The 13,377-nt window shown below is 46.5% G+C and overlaps 1 protein-coding gene across 2 annotated transcripts in view; it reads right to left on the bottom strand.

The window, feature by feature from the left end:
* stpg2 (sperm-tail PG-rich repeat containing 2) overlaps positions 1–13,377 on the bottom strand; it is a 377,020-nt gene that overhangs the window by 218,031 nt on the left and 145,612 nt on the right. For both annotated transcript variants that reach the window (XM_087979916.1, XM_043674437.2), the window contains one exon: positions 9,322–9,411. In XM_087979916.1, coding sequence (XP_087836042.1) covers positions 9,322–9,411 — 90 coding nt within the window. The remainder of the gene's footprint in view (positions 1–9,321; positions 9,412–13,377) is intronic.

The following is a 13,377-nucleotide window of genomic DNA, read 5'->3' as shown; positions in this document are numbered from 1 at the left end:
TCCAGGGTCCTAGTCTAATTAATTTGGGTAATAATAGTCCTTGCTCCATAGAGTAGGAACAGATTTACAAACATGACTTTCTCACTACCTGTGTTGGCCAACATAGCATGACTGGAGTAGATGGGCTGGTATGTGTGGAACACTACATAAATGATCTCGGTTCACCCCAAGAGGGATAATTGGTTGATTCTTCATTGAGTCAAGATTAGAATAGTGCTGGAAAAGCACAGCAGGTCAGGCAGCATCTGAGGAGCAGGAAAACTGACATTTCAGGCATAAGCCCTTCAATTTTTCAATTTTTCTGCTCAAATGTTTGGCCACAGTAGACATCAAGCTTTCCTGTCATGTGATGAGCTGGGTGAGGCAAGGTAGAGTCAGACAATGTAAAAGAGCTGGAGAAAGGTGGTCCATAAGACACAGGAGCAAAAGGAGGCCATTCAGCCCATCAAGTCTGTTCCATGACTCAATGAAATCATAGCCAAGCTGATCATCGTCAACTCCTGTCTGTCCTCCATAACCCTTGATACACTGACAGACTAAAAGTCAGAAAAAATCTACTTGGCCTTCAATATTCTAAATGGTCCAATCGCAGGCAGCCCTCCGCAGTAATGAATACCATAGATTCACCATGGCCCGAGAAAAAATTCCTCCTTATCTGCCGGAAATGGGTAACCCCTTACTCTGAGATTGCGCCCTCTCATTTGAGATTCTCCCACAAGGGGAAACAACCTTTTGGCATCTACTCTGTCAAGTCTCCCTGAGAATCTTGTATGTTTCAGTCTTCTAAGCTCCGATGAGTAACGACCCATATACTCAATCCCTCTTCATAAGACATTCCCACTACACCCTGAATCAACCGAGTGAACCTTCACTGGACTGTCTCCAACAACACTATACCTTTCTTAATGGTTTTATGGAAATGTGGTCATAATAATGGCAGGAGTATTGTTAAATCAGAGCGTTAAAACAAGGGATCAGTACTGTGCAGAAATGGAGAAACATTTCCCATTGGTGGAATCGTTCAGAACCAGAACATTTGGATTTCAAGTGAATGGCAAAAGTACCTGCAGTGGCATGAGGTAAATATTTTCAAGTAGCGAATGGTTAGACATTGGAAGACACTGCCTGAGACTCTGGGGCAAGCAGTGGTTAGGATCTGGAATGGACTGATCGAGAGTGTGGGGCAGGCAGTGATTAGGGTCTGTAATAGACCGTCTGAGAGTGTGGGGGAGGCAGTGGTTAGCGTCTGGGATGGACTGTCTGAGAGTGTGGGGGAGGCAGTGGTTAGGGTCTGGGATGGACTGTCTGAGAGTGTGGGGCAGGCAGTGGTTAGGGTCTGGAATGGACCGAGAGTGTGGGGGAGGCAGTGGTTAGGGTCTGGAATGGACTGTCTGAGAGTGTGGGGGAGGCAGTGGTTAGGGTCTGGAATGGAATGTCTGAGAGTGTGGGGGAGGCAGTGTTTAGGGTCTGGAATGGACTGAGAGTGTGGGGGAGGCAGTGTTTAGGGTCTGGAATGGACTGTCTGAGAGTGTGGGGCAGGCAGTGGATAGGGTCTGGAATGGACTGTCTGAGAGTGTGGGGCAGGCAGTGGTTAGGGTCTGGAATGGACTGAGAGTGTGGGGGAGGCAGTGTTTAGGGTCTGGAATGGACTGAGAGTGTGGGGGAGGCAGTGTTTAGGGTCTGGAATGGACTGTCTGAGAGTGTGGGGGAGGCAGTGGTTAGGGTCTGGGATGGACTGTCTGAGAGTGTGGGGGAGGCAGTGGTTAGGGTCTGGAATGGACTGTCTGAGAGTGTGGAGCAGGCAGTGGTTAGGGTCTGGAATGGACTGAGAGTGTGGGGGAGGCAGTGGTTAGGGTCTGGGATGGACTGTCTGAGAGTGTGGGGCAGGCAGTGGTTAGGGTCTGGAATGGACTGTCTGAGAGTGTGGGGGAGGCAGTGGTTAGGGTCTGGAATGGACTGTCTGAGAGTGTGGGGGAGGCAGTGGTTAGGGTCTGGAATGGACTGTCTGAGAGTGTGGGGCAGGCAGTGGTTAGGCTCTGGAATGGACTGTCTGAGAGTGTGGAGCAGGCAGTGGTTAGGGTCTGGAATGGACTGTCTGAGAGTGTGGGGGAGGCAGTGGTTAGGGTCTGGAATGGACTGTCTGAGAGTGTGGGGGAGGCAGTGGTTAGGGTCTGGAATGGACTGTCTGAGAGTGTGGGGCAGGCAGTGGTTAGGCTCTGGAATGGACTGTCTGAGAGTGTGGGGGAGGCAGTGGTTAGGGTCTGGGATGGACTGTCTGAGAGTGTGGAGCAGGCAGTGGTTAGGGTCTGGAATGGACTGAGAGTGTGGGGGAGGCAGTGGTTAGGGTCTGGGATGGACTGTCTGAGAGTGTGGGGCAGGCAGTGGTTAGGGTCTGGAATGGACTGTCTGAGAGTGTGGGGGAGGCAGTGGTTAGGGTCTGGAATGGACTGTCTGAGAGTGTGGGGGAGGCAGTGGTTAGGGTCTGGGATGGACTGTCTGAGAGTGTGGGGGAGGCAGTGGTTAGGGTCTGGAATGGACTGTCTGAGAGTGTGGGGGAGGCAGTGGTTAGGGTCTGGAATGGACTGTCTTGTGGGGGAGGCAGTGGTTAGGGTCTGGAATGGACTGTCTGAGAGTGTGGGGGAGGCAGTGGTTAGGGTCTGGAATGGACTGTCTGAGAGTGTGGGGGAGGCAGTGGTTAGGGTCTGGAATGGACTGTCTGAGAGTGTGAGGGAGGCAGTGGTTAGGGTCTGGGATGGACTGTCTGAGAGTGTGGGGGAGGCAGTGCTTAGGGTCTGGAATGGACTGTCTGAGAGTGTGCGGCAGGCAGTGGTTAGGGTCTGGAATGGACTGTCTTGTGGGGGAGGCAGTGGTTAGGGTCTGGAATGGACTGTCTGAGAGTGTCAGGGAGGCAGTGGTTAGGGTCTGGGATGGACTGTCTGAGAGTGTGGGGGAGGCAGTGGTTAGGGTCTGGGATGGACTGTCTGAGAGTGTGGGGGAGGCAGTGGTTAGGGTCTGGAATGGATTGTCTGAGAGTGTGGGGCAGGCAGTGGTTAGGGTCTGGGATGGACTGTCTGAGAGTGTGGGGGAGGCAGTGGTTAGGGTCTGGAATGGACTGTCTGAGAGTGTGGGGGAGGCAGTGGTTAGGGTCTGGAATGGATTGTCTGAGAGTGTGGGGCAGGCAGTGGTTAGGGTCTGGGATGGACTGTCTGAGAGTGTGGGGGAGGCAGTGGTTAGGGTCTGGAATGGACTGTCTGAGAGTGTGGGGGAGGCAGTGGTTAGGGTCTGGAATGGACTGTCTGAGAGTGTGGGGGAGGCAGTGGTTAGGGTCTGGGATGGACTGTCTGAGAGTGTGGGGGAGGCAGTGGTTAGGGTCTGGAATGGACTGTCTGAGAGTGTGGGGGAGGCAGTGGTTAGGGTCTGGAATGGACTGTCTGAGAGTGTGGGGGAGGCAGTGTTTAGGGTCTGGAATGGATTGTCTGAGAGTGTAGGGCAGGCAGTGGTTAGGGTCTGGAATGGACTGTCTGAGAGTGTGGGGGAGGCAGTGGTTAGGGTCTGGAATGGACTGTCTGAGAGTGTGGGGGAGGCAGTGGTTAGGGTCTGGAATGGATTGTCTGAGAGTGTGGGGCAGGCAGTGGTTAGGGTCTGGAATGGACTGTCTGAGAGTGTGGGGGAGGCAGTGGTTAGGGTCTGGGATGGACTGTCTGAGAGTGTGGGGGAGGCAGTGCTTAGGGTCTGGAAGGGACTGTCTGAGAGTGTGGGGGAGGCAGTGGTTAGGGTCTGGGATGGACTGTCTGAGAGTGTGGGGGAGGCAGTGGTTAGGGTCTGGGATGGACTGTCTGAGAGTGTGGGGGAGGCAGTGGGATTAGATTAGATTACTTACAGTGTGGAAACAGGCCCTTCGGCCCAACAAGTCCACACCGACCCGCCGAAGCGCAACCCACCCATACCCCTACATTTACCCCTTTAACCTAACACTATGGGCAATATAGCATGGCCAATTCACCTGACCCGCACATCTTTGTGACTGTGGGAGGAAACCGGAGCACCCGGAGGAAACCCACGCAGACACGGGGAGAATGTGCAAACTCCACACAGTCAGTCGCCTGAGTCGGGAATTGAACCCGGGTCTCTGGCGCTGTGAGGCAGCAGTGCTAACCACTGTGCCACCCTGCCGCCCACAGTGCTTAGGGTCTGGAATGGCCTGTCTTAGAGTGTGGGGCAGGCAGTGGTTAGGGTCTGGGATGGACTGTCTGAGAGTGTGGGGCAGGCAGTGGTTAGGGTCTGGAATGGACTGTCTGAGAGTGTCGGGATAGGTCGAATCAGTTGTGAATTTCGAAAAGTATTGAAGTAAATACTGGAAGATCAAAAGATTTTCACGGCAACAGAGGAGGGGCTGGGCAGGAGGACTTGTCATGTAACTCTTAGAGGGTTAGCATGTGAAAAAATAAGTTAAATGGCCTCTTTTGTGCTCTAATCTTTCTACAATTCTATAAAAGGATACAATGCTGACAGCTTAAAACCTATATTGTGGTATTAGTCTGAGTGTTTAATGCCAGCTGTACTTGTTTTGGGTGGATTGGATGATTGTGTGTTTATAAAGGTACAGACAGACTGACAGTTTCCAGTTTGTAGTTTGAGAACAGGAAGTCGTTCATCAAGTTAAAGTGTAATAAATCATTTCTTGAAGTTATTTACATAACAAGCTGGTGTACATTTAAAAAAAAATGAATGGACTGTACCTATTTAAAAAAGAAAGCTTACATTGCTTACTCATATCACAAACCACCAGGGACAGTGTGGCTGGGACTGAGTCCCATTTACCACTGTGGGATCTTTCATCCAGAACGTGTCTAACAATCTTCCCTCCTCCTCTAGGATTCGCTGATCCAATAGTTATTTTTACTTGGAATGTGGGTGCAGGACTGGAAGGGTGCAATGATTGGAGGAAAGAAAAGTGGGATACATTTTCTGCTACTCGCTTGCAAATTAATGGTTTACGGAAATATCACCTCCCCCATCCACCAGTAACCCCTTCAATCATCGGACTTTTTATTTAAAAACATACACTGAAGTCAGAAACCTGTCCATTGTTTGGCCAGCCCTTTGTAATGAAGTGATTCAGGCACAGCCAGCATATTGCCTTTGTAGTGGTGGAAATAAACGTGATGTTGCTAAAGTTTAACTCCCTCCCGCAATTAATCAACACGGCAATGTATAATGAGAGCTGCAGTACCATTTGGGCACAGTTCCAAACACTCACCAAGGGCTGTGCTGTTTCAAGGATGCAGAGCATAGAAATGTGGTCCGGGCATTAAATAACTTCACACATTGAATTACATGGAATACACGGCACCAAAACTGGCCATTCGGTCCACTCCATCCTTACTGCTATTTAAATACTGCACAGGTTTCCAGTCATTCCATCACACCTGCCTCAGTGTTTCAGTCTCTTTTTCTCACATTTGCTCAGCTCGGTTTCCTTCTCAAAACCAAAAGCGTCTGAGCTATCTGTCTCAAGCAATAAAAATAAATGATGCGGGAAATGCTCAGCAGTTCTGACAGTATCTGCGGCAAACAGAAGGCAATGAATATAAACAAGGTGAAAGAGAGAAATCGACACACCACGAGAGAGAAATCCTTCAAGGTGGTCATTTCTAGATGAGAAATGGCAGTGAATTAGATGCTAAAGGACAAGCAAAGTAAGGCATACGCAGGAAATGTGAAATGCAGACAAGAACGCGCTAGAAAGCCTTCACAGATCTGCTAGCATCGGAGTTTTTCCAACACTTACTGTCTTCATTTCAGATTTCCAGCATCCGCAGTATTTTGTTTTGTAAATCCCAGTGCTTTGTGAGCTTTTTTAATTGCTTTGTTGATTTGCGATGCTGCTTTTAATGATCTGTTCACCTGTATCCCCAGACCATTTTAGAAAAGCAATCTATTCATGCTGCCTACTTAATCCCGGCACAGTACAGTTACTACTGGGTTTTAATTAGCATGGTACATTTTTATTGGGGAGGAGGAAGAGGAAAGTCATCACCCAGTTATCTGGTTCTGTGCTGAACAGTGTAAGTACTGATCCTTCCCAATGGGAACCCATTGAGAACCCAGTAGTTCTTTCATTGCCCTCCTGCTTGCCAGAATCACAGCCTCTAGTATGAAAATGCCAAAACAAATTATATTTCTGTAGTGTCTTCCATCACATCAGATTGCACCAGCTGGCTTTATAGACATGTGAATACTACTCATGTAGGAAATGCACTGTGTTTTTTCTATTTGGAAGCTCTCACAAAATGCCAATCCTAATTCAATTCTTGAAAAATTCCACTTCAATCTCTTCGTTACTGAGTTGCCACTCGACAGGTAGGAAGCCATCAAAACTCCCTGGGATAGCTCAACTGTCACACTCGAGTTTTGTTGGAGGCAGTTCAGAGCAGGTTCACGAGGATGAACTCCAGTATAGAGGGATTGTCTTATGAGTAAAGATTAAACAGGGTGGAATTCTACTTGCTGGAGTTTAGAAGAACGAGAGGCGATTTCATAGAAACATGTAAGATTCAGAAGGGGCTTGACAGGGGAAATGCAGGGAGAATGTTACCCTGGATGGAAGAGCCTACAACTTCAGGGCATGGTCTCAGAATAAAGGGGCACCAATTTAAGACTGAGATGAGGAGGAATTTCATTTCTCAGAGGGGTGTGTCCTTGCTGCAGAGAGTTGTTGCAGGGTCGGGGGGAGTGGGTTCCTTGTGTATATTTATAGCTAAGATAGATTCTTGATCAGTCCAGGAAATCAGGGGTTACATGGAAAAGACAGGAAAGTGGGCATGAGGAGTGCCAGATCAGCCATGATTCTATTGAATCGCACAGCAGGCTTGAGGGGCTGAATGGCCTTGCCAGTTCTTATTTCTTATGGTTTTATGGTCTTATTATCTTAAAATATCTTCGGCCAATTTTCCCTCCTTTCCATACCTGGTTAACTTTAGGTTTGGTTTATTTGCCATGTTTCAATATTTTTTGAAAGTGCGTTATATGTCAAGAGTTATTAATAGAAATTCATGAACATAGGAACAGGAGTAGGCCATTCAGCCCATTAAGCCTGCCCCACCATTCTAGACCTTTGATCATCCCTCACTGCCATTTGTCCCCACTATCTCCATATCTCTTCATGTTATTGGTTTCCAAAAACCTAGTGATGTTTGTCTTGAATCTGCTCAATGATTCAGCTTCCAATACCCAATGTGGCAGAGAATTCCAAAGTTTCACCACCCTCTGAGTGGAGAGATTTTTCCTCATTTCAGTCTTAAATGGCCTGCCCTTAATCCTGAGAGTAGTGATTTGAATGAGGTTGGCCAAGTGGATCTCATTGAGTATGAGTTCTATGATTGGGGTTGTTAAACTGGGCCAATCAGGGAGCCCTGGCTGACAGATATAAACAGGAGTTTCCCCTGGAGTTGTTCAGGGAGAGGTGGGTGCCACGGGAAGTGGAGTGCATTATTTCCCCCTCCAACTCTATTTTGATTTAGTCCCTACCCTCCCCTTCACTGTTTGATCACACAGCATTGCCCTTCGATGTGAAGGGCACTGCTTGTCACTGGCCACTCGGGTGTTTTCCTATCTTCCTGGTGGTGGAAATTGAATAAAGATTCGTGCACTTTGCATCTTTCACTGTGTCTCACACGTATACACACACACCATGGGTGCTGGGGAAAAAATAAGCACTACCGCACTTAGGTGGTAGTGTGGGGGTTAAATTAGAAAATAAAAAAAAACGGAGAGAAGGGCACTGCTTGTCAAAGAGAAAAGAAAATAAACAGGAGTTTCAAGGTTCTCCTCACTCTAGGGACTACTCTGAACTGGTCAGAGTCCATGTAAATAATGGGTGACTTGGTAATGGGATACTAGCCTCTGCACAGTTATTTTACTGAGATTATACTCTGGACAATCATATCTCACTGCCCAAGTGTCAGCCTTTTCTGAAGGGACAATTTTCAGGATTTGTTCTGATTAATGGTCACAGACCTGAACATTAACTTGGTAGTTTCCAGGTATTGGGAGAAAGTGAGGACTGCAGAAGCTGGAGACCAGAGTTGAAAAATGTGGTGCTGGAAAAACACAGCAGGCCAGGCAGCATCCGAGGAGCAGGAGAATCGACGTTTCGGGCATAAGCCCTTCTTCAGTTTCCAGGTATTTCCTGTTTTTATTCTGTTTGCAAACTTGACTTGGCCACAGTTCAGGTTCTGTCACATTTTCAGTCTCATTTTCACAGGGTTAACCACACCACAGTGAGTAGCACCTGATCTTGAAGACAGTAAGTTATGGCCTCAAGACCTAATCCAGAAAATGTGAGCACAAAATTATGACACATACTCCATTGTAATTCCAAAGGAACACTGTCAAAAAGTCCCTCTTCCATTTGAGATGTTAAACTGAGGCCTGATATGTCCTGTCAGATGTGCATTGAAGATCCCTTGATGCTATGGAAACCAGTTTCCCCTGGTGTCCATGAATTAACTTTAATCAATTGTTGAGGTGTTGGTCACCACACTATGGGAAGGATGTGACTGCATGGGAGAGAGTGCAGTGGACATTCACCAGAGTGCTGTTTGGACTGGAGAGTTACAAAGAGAGACTAGACAGATGTTTTTTTTTCCTCAGAGTGGAGAAGGCTGAGGGGAGACTTGATCGGGGTTTACAGAGCTCTGAGTGAGGGAAGACAGTGAAAACTTTTTTCCCCTTGGTAGAGGGGAGCATAGTTTCACGGTAAGGAGCGGGAAGGTAAGAGGGGATTTGAGGAAAATCACTCAATCAGGAACTCTACGTCTAAAACGGTGGAAGAGGCTTAAAAGCTCAAAATCTTTAAGAATCTTTTAGATGAGCTTTTGAAATCCCTTACTATACAAAATTCCAGGAAAAGTGTGGGAAATGGGATCACAATAAAAAGATGGTTGATGGCTGGCATGGACATGATGGGCCAAAGGGCCTCTTTCTTTGCTGTAAAAACTCTTTGACTCCATGAATTCAATAATCATTAATTGAGCCAACATTTTAACCACATATTTCTGGTTTTCAGTTTGAAAATCTTTTCTAAGTAATTCCTTGATTCAGTGGTACCTCAAAATACTTATGGCTCAATGCTATTTAATTTAATTTCTTCTGATTATTCTTGTTTTAAAAGACTGAATGGTTTAACTTCAACAGAAATTGGAATGTTATTTTTCTGCAAGAATTGAAGGTCTGAGTCTGTGGTGAAGACTCAGGAAGCTTTCAGGGTCAAACACCTTTGCTGATAAACATGCTGACTCTGTTTGCAGGTCTCCTTACCTGCGTTCCTGTAACAGGGAGTCTCTCTGCCATTGAAGCAAAGGATGAAGTCCTCAGTTTTCTGTGGAAGTGGTGACTTTTTTCTTGAATCTGCACAAGTAAACCAAGAGGTAGGAACATGTTTAAAAACCTTTTATCAGCATGAATTGTAAAATTCAGACATTTGGACATTGTGCAATAACAACATTATGTTAAAGCACTCTTCTCATTATTAGAACAGAGCAAATGTTCCTGTGGTTCACAAAACCATCAAGAGTTTAGGTCTAGCAACTAAAGAGAAATTGTTTCCAATGACTGTAGAGTAGAATACCAGGGAAGAAAGATTTAAGTGTCTATTTAATTCACTCATTCATCGCCTATGCCAGCATTAAACGGCCATCCGTTGAGAAGGCTGGGTGAGCTACTGTACAGACTCATAGAGCCATACAGCACAGGAACAGATCCTTCAGTCCAACCAGTCCATGCAAACATAATCCGAAACTAAACTAGTCCTACCTGCCTGCTCCTGGCCCATATCCCCCCAAACCTTTCCTAGTCATGTTCTTATCCAAATGTCTTTTAAACATTGCAATTATGTCCACATCCAGCACTTCCTCAGGATGTTCATTCCACACATGGACCACCCTCTGTCTAAAAACATTGTCTCTCATGTCTTTTTAAATCTCTCTCCTCTCACCTTAAAAATAGGCGCCCTAGTCTTGTAATCCTCCATCCCAGGGAAAAGACAACTACCATGAACTCTATCTATACCTCTCATTATTTTATAAACTTCTATCAGGTCTCCTCTCAACCTCCTACACTCCAGTGAACAAGATGCTAGCCTATCCAGCCTTTTGTTTTATCTCAAACCTTCCATACCTAGTAACATCCTGGTAGATCTCTTCTGAATCCTTTTCAGCTTAATAGTGTTCTTCCTATAACAGGGGGAACAAAACTGGACACAGTATTCCAGAAGAGGCCTCACCAATGTCCTGTACAACCTCAACATGACATCCCAACTCCTATACTCAAAGGACTGAGTAAGTGAACCACTGCAGTCCACATGCAGTCCACAAACTACCTTGTCTATTTACCCTATCCATGCCCCCTCATGATTTTACAAATCTCTATAAAGTCACCACTCAGCCTCTGATGCCGAGACCCATAATTCCATTAGAGAGGGAAAAGAACAATGATACATTTCCAAGTCAGGATGGTGAGTGGTTTGGAGGGGAACCTGCAGGGGATTGGTGCTCCCATGTATCTGCTGCTCTTGCCCTTCTAGTTGCAAGTGGTCATTGGTTTGGAAGGTACTGGCTAAGGATCTTTGGTGAACTTCTGCTGTGTATCTTGCTATTGAGCATTGGTGGTGGAGGGAGTGGATGCTTGTGGATGTGGTACCAGCCAAGTGGGCTGCTTTATTCTGGGTAGTGTCAAGCTTCTTGAGTGTTGTTGGAGCAGATTTCAAAAGCAGAAGTGATGGGAGGAAACATTTTTACACATAATAAGTAAATAGGATTTGGAATGCATTTCCTAATTGAGTGGTGTATACAAATTCAAAGGTGGGTGGGATGCTCTTCAGAGGGTCAGTGTGGGCTCGATGGGTCAAATAGCCTGCTTCCACATTGAAGGGAGCTATAATTCTATGATTTTAGTCTTTAAAAGGAAATTGGAAAAGTATTTTGAAGAGAAAGGAATTGCAGGGATATAGTGAAAGAACAGGGAAGGAGGACCAACTCCATTGCTCTTCATAACTGCCAGTGTGGACTTATTGGCTAAATTGCCCAACAGTGCCTAAGAACCGCCATTCATGACAAGGAAGCTGCTTGATTAGCACCTCACTGACAATTTTAAAGGTTCATTCCCTCCACCACTGAAGCTCAGTAGCAGCAGTGTGTACAAGATGCACTGCAGAAATTCACCAAAAGATCCTTGGATAGCACCTTCCAAACCCATGACCACTTTCATCTAGAAGGACAAGGGCAGCAGATGTTGGAACACCACCCCCTGCAAGTTCCCTCCAAGCCACTCACCATTCTGACTTGGAAATATATCCTTCAGTGTCGCTGGGTCAAAATCCTGGAATTCCCTCTCTAACAGCATTATGGGTTGACTCACAGCACATCGATTGTTGGTTTAAGGCAGCTCACTATCAGCTTCTCAAGGGCAATTAGGGATGGCCTCAACCAATAACAACAACAGTCCAGAAAAACAATTGGGCTGCTCTATCCTATGATGCTGTGGATGTAAAAGTCAGAAAGGAGGTTTCATTTATATTATGTCGCCTTCAATTGTTCAATTGCTTCAATCTTTACTGTGCATCATTCAGTTAGACTCAGGAGAAACACTGGGAAATCCTGCCTCGATTGCGTTTGTAATTAAGGGAAGGATTTCTCTTTGCCCAGAACCAGACAGTGAGCAAACTTTGTGTGTGTATTTCTGTGTGTGTGTATTTCTGTGAGCATGTGGTTCTGTGGGTTTGGGTGGATGGATGTGTTATAGAACATAGAACATAGAACAATACAGCACAGAACAGGCCCTTCGGCCCACGATGTTGTGCCGAACATTTGTCCTCGCTTAAGCACCCATCCATGTACCTATCCAATTGCCGCTTAAAGGTCACCAAAGATTCTGACTCCACCACTCCCACAGGCAGCACATTCCATGCCCCCACCACTCTCTGGGTAAAGAACCTACCCCTGACATTCCCCCCTATACCTTCCACCCTTCACCTTAAATTTATGTCCCCTTGTAACACTCTGTTGTACCCGGGGAAAAAGTTTCTGACTGTCTACTCTATCTATTCCTCTGATCATCTTATAAACCTCTATCAAGTCACTCCTCATCCTTCGCCGTTCCAACGAGAAAAGGCCTAGCACTCTCAACCTATCCTCGTACGACCTATTCTCCATTCCAGGCAACATCCTGGTAAATCTTCTCTGCACCCTCTCCAAAGCTTCCACATCTTTCCTAAAGTGAGGCGACCAGAACTGCACACAGTACTCCAAATGTGGCCTAACCAAAGTCCTGTACAGTTGCAACATCACTCCACGACTCTTGAATTCAATCCCTCTGCTAATGAACGCTAATACACCATAGGCCTTCTTACAAGCTCTATCCACCTGAGTGGCAACTTTCAAAGATCTATGAACATAGACCCCAAGATCCCTCTGCTCCTCCACCTCACTAAGAACCCTACCGTTAACCCTGTATTCCGCATTCTTATTTGTCTTTCCAAAATGGACAACCTCACACTTGGCAGGGTTGAACTCCATCTGCCACTCCTCAGCCCAGCTCTGCATCATATCTAAATCCCTTTGCAGCCGACAACGGCCCTCCTCACTATCCACAACTCCACCAATCTTCGTATCATCTGCAAATTTATTGACCCACCCTTCGACTCCCTCATCCAAATCATTAATAAAAATTACGAACAGCAGAGGACCCAGAACTGATCCCTGCGGAACTCCACTTGTAACTGGGCTCCAGGCTGAATATTTACCATCTACCACTACTCTCTGACTTCGACCGGTTAGCCAGTTTTCTATCCAATTGGCCAAATTTCCCTCTATCCCATGCCTCCTGACTTTCCGCATAAGCCTACCATGGGGAACCTTATCAAATGCCTTACTAAAATCCATGTATACTACATCCACTGCTCTACCCTCATCCACATGCTTGGTCACCTCCTCAAAGAATTCAATCAGACTTGTAAGGCAAGACCTACCCTTCACAAATCCGTGCTGGCTGTCCCTAATCAAGCAGTGTCTTTCCAGATACTCATAAATCCTATCCCTCAGTACCCTTTCCATTACTTTACCTACCACCGAAGTAAGACTAACTGGCCTGTAATTCCCGGGGTTATCCCTATTCCCTTTTTTGAACAGGGGCACAACATTCGCCACTCTCCAGTCCCCTGGTACCACCCCTGTTGACAGTGAAGATGAAAAGATCATTGCCAACGGTACTGCAATTTCCTCTCTTGCTTCCCACATAATCCTAGGATATATCCCATCAGGCCCGGGGGACTTGTCTATCCTCAAGTTGTTCAAAATGTCCAACACATCTTCCTTCCTA

This window comes from Chiloscyllium plagiosum, unplaced genomic scaffold (genome assembly GCF_037043375.1).
Source record: "Chiloscyllium plagiosum isolate Xiang-an unplaced genomic scaffold, Cpla_swu_hap1 HiC_scaffold_36, whole genome shotgun sequence".
NCBI classification, from domain to species: domain Eukaryota; kingdom Metazoa; phylum Chordata; class Chondrichthyes; order Orectolobiformes; family Hemiscylliidae; genus Chiloscyllium; species Chiloscyllium plagiosum.
Note: the sequence above shows the minus strand (reverse complement) of the source record. Positions and strands in the feature narration are given on the sequence as shown.